The sequence below is a fragment of the Pelodiscus sinensis genome, chromosome 30 (genome assembly GCF_049634645.1).
Source record: "Pelodiscus sinensis isolate JC-2024 chromosome 30, ASM4963464v1, whole genome shotgun sequence".
Taxonomy (NCBI): Eukaryota; Metazoa; Chordata; order Testudines; family Trionychidae; genus Pelodiscus; species Pelodiscus sinensis.
In genome coordinates, this window is record NC_134740.1 from 2,039,891 (window position 1) to 2,048,987 (window position 9,097).

The 9,097-nt window shown below is 51.6% G+C and overlaps 1 protein-coding gene across 1 annotated transcript; it reads left to right on the forward strand.

Moving 5' to 3' along the window:
• The first annotated feature begins 1,652 nt into the window (after positions 1–1,652).
• On the forward strand, positions 1,653–9,097 carry LOC142821094 (granzyme B-like). Its single transcript, XM_075911885.1, has 5 exons — positions 1,653–1,716; positions 6,662–6,809; positions 7,297–7,432; positions 8,498–8,758; positions 8,948–9,097. The coding sequence occupies exons 1-5, from the start codon at positions 1,653–1,655 to the stop codon at positions 9,095–9,097; spliced, it is 759 nt and encodes a 252-aa protein (XP_075768000.1).

Genomic DNA, 9,097 nt, shown 5'->3' on the forward strand with positions numbered 1-9,097 from the left:
GTGCCCAGATTGGACAACGTTAGAAAAACGTCTCCCTGGTTTTTTCGTTGGCACAGTTAAGGCATTTCCATAGCAATGTTACATACCAATGGATCGACTTCCTCACTTGGAGTAAAACTCCAGTCCCGGTGGCTTTCTTAGCATGTGGCTGCCTTTAAAAAGAAGCAAAAAAAAAAATTGGTTGTGCCTGTGTGGCATCACCTCTTTCAGATTCCAAAATGAGACCCACCCTCCAGTGTACACAAGAGTCACCACCTTGATCCCCTGGATCCAGGAGACGACGACGCGTCTGTATCCCTCAGCCTCGCCGGGAAGCACAGCGCAGAATGGAGCAGTACCCCTTCGCTCTTTTGGAGAGGCAAACTTGTAGGGCCGGCTTTGCAATGGGTCACAACCCCCCAGACAGAATCAGCCCACACACACACACTCATCACTCCTCTCAGGAAGTGCCCGGCCCATCAGCCTCAAGGCAGGAAGCCTATGGGAGTTAGGAGCCAGATTCAAAGCCAGCCGTTGGTGGTTTCCTGGGAAATCACCATCCAGGCCCTTAGAAGCCTCCTCTCTGTGGAAACAGCTGGTTTACTTCTCTTGTGGCGAGAGACATGGGCCAAACCCTGGTGATTTTGGTACGATAAAGCGTTCTGTGGATGAGGGAGAAGTGGTAGATGTGGTATACCTAGACTTTAGTGAGGCATTTGACACTGTCTTGTATGATCTTGAAACAAAAAAAAGACTAACAAGTGCTACATAATCCTGTTTTTTGTTTCAGCTAGACTAGACTAACACGGCGACATCTCTATTACTATTCGCAAGATCTTCTTATCAATAAACTAGGGAAATACAACCTAGATGGGGTTACTGTAAGGTAGGTGCATAACTGGCTGGCGAATAATTCTCACGGTACGTCTACACTACAGCGTTATTTCGAAATATCTAATTTTGAAATAGTTAGTTCAAAATAAGATATTTCGAAATAATGCATCTACACACACAATGCATTTTGAAATAGCACTTGGCTATTTTGAAATAGCATGCCCACACTGATTGGACGCTGAGTTGCATTTAAGGCCAGCCGGAACTGGGTGTAGGAGGGCATCAGGTCAGAAGTTACCATGTGGCCACAGCGGCCAGCAGGGCACCCTGGGAAGGGTTGGAGGCTCCCTATTTCAAAATAAGCATCTATTCTGCTCTTAATTCAAAATAGCAATTTGAAATTGGCATTATTCCTCGTGGAATGAGGTTTGCCAAATTTGAAATAAGCCCGCTGCTCTTTGAAAGAGACACCAGCAGGGAGATGAGTGAGGTTTGGATCTGGTTACTAGTAGCCCCAGATGTGCCCAGCTGTGAGCCAGCAGCACCCAGAGCAGCCCAGGATCCTGCTGGACACGGCCCCATTAGGGTTTTCTCCTTCCAGCTGTGCAGGGATCTAGCCAGGCAGTAGTCATCCAGCTGTGCTAGATGCCAGCTGCTGGGCTGATGCAGGGTCTGCCCTTCCCCCCAGCCTGTGTGGTTGGAAACTGTGAGGCCTGAGTAGGCAGGCAGACAAGTGTGTGGGAGACACTCAAGTTTCCTGCCACCCGATTTCCGCCAGACTGAGTCTACAAAGCCCACACACCTGAGGCAGATGCACTGTCCCTGCCCTGCCTCTGAAGATGCAGGTCCAGATCTTGCTCCTGCTCCCCATCGCCTTTCTCCTGCCCCCTGGGGCTCGGTCTGGTGAGTACGGCTGGGATCAGGGCCCACTGGGACGTTAGGAAGGACTCAGGCTTGGCAACTCTGGGGGTTGTATCCAGGGATCTGGGACAGGCTGTCCCCATTTTCACCCGTTGGAGAGGATTCTGATATATTTTAAGGCCGGTGTGCCTAAGATCACCGGAAAACTCATAATCTGCTGATCATTATTGTCCAGATACAATATGTGTGGCATGGCAAGTTATAAGATTCTAAGGCAGGGTTACTCAGATGTGTTCTGTGATGGATAGGAGGAGGGCTGGCCAGCACTCAGTGACTAAAGGGTTAAACTCAGGTAGCCGATGTTACACCCTTTATTTCAAAAAGTTCATAGTCATTCGTGTTTCCCTGGGCATTTCACCTATCATTTCCAGGAGGGGTCCACGGAGCTGTGATCTCAGCTCTGCCGTGTCCTGGCCTTGGGGGACAGTGTCCCTGAGGCTCTTTTAAAGTTTCTAAGGAAGCATCGGCATCATCTCCTCCCAGGTACATTGGGTATTTCCTGGGCTAGGAAGCATTCTTGGCATCGGGGTGCTTAGTCAGTATCGCTGGAGGACTTAGCTGCTTTGCTTTCTCAAGTTCAACTTCTACCTGCCTCATTTTCACTTCCACTTGCTTTTGCTTCTCCTCGGCTTCCAACTGCTTGGCATGGCTCTCTCCCCACTTGGGCATGATAAATGCAGAAGTGGGGGCCAGCAAACGTACCCCAAAGAGTTATCTACCAGGCTTTGGTATAAAACACCCCCCCAAATCTAAAATAACCCTAGATTTTGGGGATAAAAACGCCACAGCCACCACCCAAGTATTAATAAAGGAAATTAGGGGGAGATCACTTACGAAATCTCACCCCTAAAGTACAAACCAGGACACAACCATTAACCAATTCCAGGTTAATAAAAAGAAAAGAGAAATTTTTTATTATCACCACAATATTCCCATTGCAAGCATAATGACTAGATAGAAAAGAAACAAGATACACTCATGGGCAAACTCCATGGGCCTAGAACTTAGTGACAAAGGGAAGCCAAAATATTTTTTCAACAGTGCACAGACAGCAGAACCCAAACCATAAAACAAGAAAACCGAACGGATTGATCTAAACGTTACCCCACTTACAGAAAGTGAAGAATTGTTTCTTGGAGAGGGAGACATGGCTTTCTCTCTCTGTAGCTGCAGAGGAACAAGGCTCAGAGACAGAGGAGGGAAAAACCCAAATTCCTTTGTTTGAAAATCCTACCTACATTCCTACCTGGCTAGGAGTAATTAACCCCTTAGTCCCCAGGCTGCTGGCTAACCCTCATGATCATGACACCGCTTCATCTGCAGGAAGAAGACCGTCTCGGCTTGAGTGAGAGGTCTGCCTGCCTTAAGGTTACTTCCCCTCCCTCATACGGACATTCTCCTGTCCTCCCTCCTCGGGGAACAGGTCTTCCCTAGAGGGGGGCGTCTTGTCCTAATCTGAGGCTGTTTTCATCATGGGGTGTCTCTTAGGAAGGGTTGGTTGCTTCAGCGCTACTCTCCCGGCCACAGAAGCATGCACTCGTCTGTTTCTGAACCCTACTCAAGCCTAGCTCTTAGTTGTCCCGAAAGCTAAAAAAAATGGTTTGGTTTGGACTCTCTGGCTGTGCCGATTTACCCCTCTGTGTGCATCTTCCCCCCTGCTCCCGGCAGTAAAAGAGAAAAAAAAAGTGTCCTTTTAAAAACCTGAGGTCTGTGTTTCTGGTTCAAAAAGGTTCCCAGCACTGGCCCTCCATGTGCAGTATGTGAGGGCCCCAAAAGTCCTTCCATACCTCACCGCTCTAGGCTCTGCTTAAAGAAAACTCTACAGCATCACCACACCGGCTCTGGAAACGAGGCCACCACCAAGAAGTGATTTAACTCCTAAAAACCAGGACGAACCACTTGCATGGCTTCCCCAGGGTGCCCCAAGCTCTTTTGCCACAAGAGAGCTCGAAAAAGAAACAAACGGGGGGAGAAGGCAGAATACCAACTGTTTCTCTGATAGCCGACCTCTCTGGATAGGCACTCACAGAGCAAATGTTACCTTTCCGGACACAAGCATCCAATCATGGCCTTCAAAAGGGTGATTTTAGGAACCAAACAAAAAGATCTCCTTGGCAAAGCATACTGGGTAGCAGGGCATTTCAGAGCAACCGAGAAAAGAACAGATTAAAGCACAGAGAAAAATACTATCTCTGGGATATAGCTTAAATATGGGGAGTGGGGATAGGACGGCTTGGATTCACACAGAGAAGTTGAACCAAACCGCCAACAAAAAGAAAAATACCCTCCTTGCGACTAAATACACTTCCCTCTTATTTACTAACGATCCCTTCCGGATTCGGTCCACTTCCATGCCCTGAATTCCTTACAGGCCTGGTAGTCCTGTCTGGGTTTAAATCATTCTCTGTCTCCCAACTCTCTGCCTTAAACTCCCCCACAAAGAGAGCAGGCAAGGAATTTAGCTGCAATTCATATTTCATCACTGTATCCCCATTGGTTCTCCTGGACCCTGACAACACCCTTGCTAGCTCCCTGAGTTTAACCCCTTAGTCAGCGAGTGCTGGCCCTGGTGAAGGGGCTGTTTTTTGGGTAAGAATGAGGATGAGGTGAAACATGTACATCTTGCAAAAGCAACAAGGAGTCCTCTGGCATGTTATAGGCTAACAGATGGGGTACGTCTAAACTACATGCCTCCGTCGACGGAGGCATGTAGATTAGACAGATCGGCAAAGGGAAATGAAGCCGCGATTAAAATAATCGCGGCTTCATTTAAATTTAAATGGCTGCCCCGCTCTGCCGATCAGCTGTTTGTCGGCAGATCGGGGCAGTCTGGACGCGCCGCGTCGACAAAGAAGCCTTTCTTGATCGGCACAGGTAAACCTGGTTTCATGAGGCATACCTGTGCCGATCAAGAAAGGCTTCTTTGTCAATGTGGCGCATCCAGACTGCCCCGATCTGCCGACAAACAGCTGATCGGCAGAGCGGGGCAGCCATTTAAATTTAAATGAAGCCGCGATTATTTTAATCGCGGCTTCATTTCCCTCTGCCGATCTGGCTAATCTACATGCCTCCATCGACGGAGGCATGGAGTCTAGACACACCCATGTACTGGAGCATAAGTTGTCATGGACAAAGACCCACTTCATCAGATTCAGGGAGTGGAAATTTCCAGAGGCAGGTGTAAATATGCAGGCAAGAATCAGGCTCGAGATAACGAGGTTAATTCAGTCAGGGAGGGTGAGGCCCACTTCTAGCATCTGATGTGGAGGTGTGAACCACAAGAGAAGAGAAGCTGCTTTTGGAGTTGGCTAGCCAGTCACAGTCTTTGTTTAATACTAAACTGATGGTGTCAAATTTGCAGATGAACTGCAGCTCTGCAGTTTCTCTTTGAAGTCTGGTCTTGCAGGTTTTTTGCTGCAGGGTGGCTCCCTTTAAATCTGCTACTGTGTGTCCAGGGAGATTGAAGTTTTCCCCTACAGGTTTTTGTATGTTGCCATTCCTAATATCTGATTTGTGTCCATTGATTCTTTTACGTAGGGACTGTCCAGTTTGGCCAATGTATATAGCAGTGGGGCATTGTTGACACATGATGGCAACATTGGTGGTTGTGCAGGAGAACGAACCAGTTATGGTGTGGCTGATCTGGTTAGGTCCTGTAATGGTGTCGCTGGTGTAGCTATTTGGGCAGAGTTGGCACCGAGGTTTGTGGCATGGATTGGTTCCTGAGTTGGAGTTATTGTGGTGCAGTGTACAGTTGCTGGTGAGAATATGCTTCAGGTTCGCGGGTTGTCTGTGGGCAAGGACCGGCCTACCTCCCAAGGCCTGTGAAAGCGAGGGATCGTTGTCCAGGATGGGTTGTAGATCACTCATGATGCGGTGGAGAGGTTTTAGCTGAGGACTGTAGGTGATGGCCAGTGGTGTTCTGTTGGTTTCTTTCTTGGGCTTGTCTCGCAGCAGGAGGCTTAGAGACGTTAGATGTCTGCAAGTCACCAGGGCCTGCAGCAATGCATTCTAGAATAGTCATGGAGCTGATAGAGGAGGTATCTGAGCCTTTAGCTATCATCTTTGGAAAATCCTGGAAGTCGGGAGAGATTCCAGAAGACTGGAAAAGGGCAAATCCAGTGCCTACCTATAAAAAGAGAAATAAGAACAACTCAGGAAACTACAGACCAGTTGGTTTAACTTCTGTACCAGTGAAGACAATGGAGCAAGTCATTAAGGAAATCATCTGCAAACATCTGGAAAATAACAGGGTGATAGGGAACAGCCAGCATGGATTTGTAAAGAACAAATCATGTCAAACCAATCTGATAGCTTTCTTTGACAGGCTAATAGGTCTTGTGGCTAAGGGAGAAGTGGTGGATGTGGTATACCTAGATTTTAGTAAGGCATTTGATATGGGCTCACATGATATTCTTATCAATAAATTAGGGAAATACAACTTAGATGGGGCTACTATAAGGTGGGTGCATAACTGGCTGGATAATCGTACTCAGAGAGTAGTTATTAATGGTTCCCAATCCTGCTGGAAAGGTAGAACAACTGGGGATTTGAGACTGATTCTGCTCATTTTCCTCATGAATGATTTAGCTATCAGCATAGAGAGGTGGGGATTTGGATGCCGTGGTGAGAGAAGATGAGCACCCAGAATTAGAAACCATCTAGTTGGGCCTCAGTTTCCCCATCTGCACAAGGAGGGCCGAACAGATGTTTTTCACCACAGGCAATGGGGCAGGGGGCAGACGAGGCTTTCTGAGCAATGCGCCTTTAGGGAAACCCACGATTTTCTATGAGAGCAGAGATTTCGGAGGTCGGGCTTCGCACAGTCCAGCCACTGTGGGCTGATGGAGAAGGCATCAGGGTGCGAACGCTGTCCATGCACAGGGAGGTGAGGGGGCTCTTTGTGTGAACTTGCTCTCCCCCCCAGGGCAGATCATCGGGGGCCAGGAAGCCGAGCCCCACTCCAGGCCCTACATGGCCTATCTGCATATTCAACATGCAATGAAGGCATTTAAGTGTGGTGGGCTCCTCGTGAAGCCAAATGTCGTGCTGACGGCTGCTCACTGCCAGGGAGAGTAAGTGCCTCTGGGCTGGGATGTGGGGGCAGGTGGGGTCAGCGGTGGAAAGGGAGACGGGAGCACTGGTGCTAGAGTGGGGGGCAGGGTAGGGGTTGGGGGTGGCCTGGCTGAGGGAGAAGAGCCCAGGGGTCTGATCTGCTCAGGGGGTGTCGGTGAGTTTCATGCGGCCTCTGCAACCCACGGCCCAGTCCCAGCGCTGGGTAAATCAATGGGACTGAAGCGTGTGGCAGGCAGGGGTCATACCCCAGGGCAGCTCTGCAGGGAGCTGGGCTGGGGGGCTGGGCATGGACCCCTGCCCTGGATCAAGCTGGGAGGGGGGAATTGGCTGGGGAGGAGCTGAGGCCCAAGCTCAAAGACACCAGAAAGAATCTGAGACCTGGCCTGAGAGCCCTGATCTGCCCTGTACGGACAAGATCAGAATTCATGAGCCAGAAACACACGCCCCTGCCCCTAATGCCCCACGTGCTGCTCTCAGCTTTCACAGAAGCATCACTGTCATCCTGGGAGCCCATAACATCAGCCAATGGGAACCGAGCCAGCAAGTGCTCCAAGTGCAACGGCAGATCCCCCACCCACAGTACAACGATACACATGATGATAACGACATCATGATACTGCAGGTACCGTCCCATCCCATCCCCCACCCCCAGTGACCTCACACTGCTGCAGGTACCACCCCCATCCCATCCCCCACCCCCAGTGACCTCACACTGCTGCAGGTACCGCCCCCATCCCATCCCCCACCCCCAGTGACCTCACACTGCTGCAGGTACCACCCCCATCCCATCCCCCACCCCCAGTGACCTCACACTGCTGCAGGTACCGCCCCCATCCCCTCCCCCACCCCCAGTGACCTCACACTGCTGCAGGTACCGCCCCCATCCCATCCCCCACCCCCAGTGACCTCACACTGCTGCAGGTACCGCCCCCATCCCATCCCCCACCCCCAGTGACCTCACACTGCTGCAGGTACCGCCCCCATCCCATCCCCCACCCCTAGTGACCTCACACTGCTGCAGGTACCGCCCCATCCCATCCCCCACCCCCAGTGACCTCACACTGCTGCAGGTACCACCCCATCCCATCCCCCACCCCCAGTGACCTCACACTGCTGCAGGTACCACCCCCATCCCATCCCCCGCCCCCAGTGACCTCACACTGCTGCAGGTACCGCCCCCATCCCATTCTCCACCCTCAGTGACCTCACACTGCTGCAGGTACCGCCCCATCCCATCCCCCACCCCCAGTGACCTCACACTGCTGCAGGTACCACCCCATCCCATCCCCCACCCCCAGTGACCTCACACTGCTGCAGGTACCGCCCCATCCCATCCCCCTCCCCCAGTGACCTCACACTGCTGCAGGTACCACCCCATCCCATCCCCCACCCCAGTGACCTCACACTGCTGCAGGTACCGCCCCCGTCCCATCCCCCACCCCCAGTGACCTCACACTGCTGCAGGTACCGCCCCATCCCATCCCCCACCCCCAGTGACCTCACACTGCTGCAGGTACCACCCCCATCCCATCCCCCACCCCCAGTGACCTCACACTGCTGCAGGTACTACCCCATCCCATCAGCCAAACCCTAGTGAACTCATGGCTGTGCATTTTTTATGGGATCTTTCTGTTGGCCTGGTGAGCTTTGTATTCTTCCTTGTCCTTGTGTCCGTGCCTGTGTGTAGCTGCAGGGTGAGGCTCATCGCAATAAATATGTGGACTTCATCAAGCTGCCAGCGACCAAGCGACGAGTGCGTCCGAAGACCAAGTGCAGTGTGGCCGGCTGGGGCCGGACTGATCCAAGGAGTAAACAGACCACAGGGACACTTCAGGAGGCCCACATGGTGGTGATGGAAGATGCCAACTGCAGTGAGACATTACTCGACTATGACGCCGCCACCATGATGTGTGTGGGGGACCCAGACAAAGGCAGCATTTCTTCCAAAGTAAATCCCAGCCCCCCCACCTGCAAGCTCCTTTGTAAAACTGGTGGTTTGTGTGAGGCTTCTGGGGTGGAGGTCAAGCCTCCGAGACTTAGTCTCTCTGCGCTCGGGGCTGTACAAATGAAATGGGAGCTGCGACCACTGGCAATGCAAAAGAGTGCAACTCACCCCTGTTTTTTTTCCATGTCGCAGGGAGACTCTGGGGGCCCCCTGGTGTGTGGGGGGAAAGCTCAGGGCATCGTCTCCTGGGGACCCGAGGATGGAAACCCCCCTGATGTGTACACGAGAGTCTCCACTTTCGTGCCCTGGATCAAGGAGACGATGAGGAAGCTGCAGGGCTGA

Bases quoted from the DNA above. Each gene is read 5' to 3' on its own strand.
- LOC142821094 (XM_075911885.1), top strand. From the start codon at position 1,653: ATGCAGGTCCAGATCTTGCTCCTGCTCCCCATCGCCTTTCTCCTGCCC. The intron at 1,717-6,661 runs GTGAGTACGGCT...TCTCCCCCCCAG, and splicing joins GCCCCCTGGGGCTCGGTCTG to GGCAGATCATCGGGGGCCAG. The intron at 7,433-8,497 runs GTACCGTCCCAT...GCCTGTGTGTAG, and splicing joins ACGACATCATGATACTGCAG to CTGCAGGGTGAGGCTCATCG.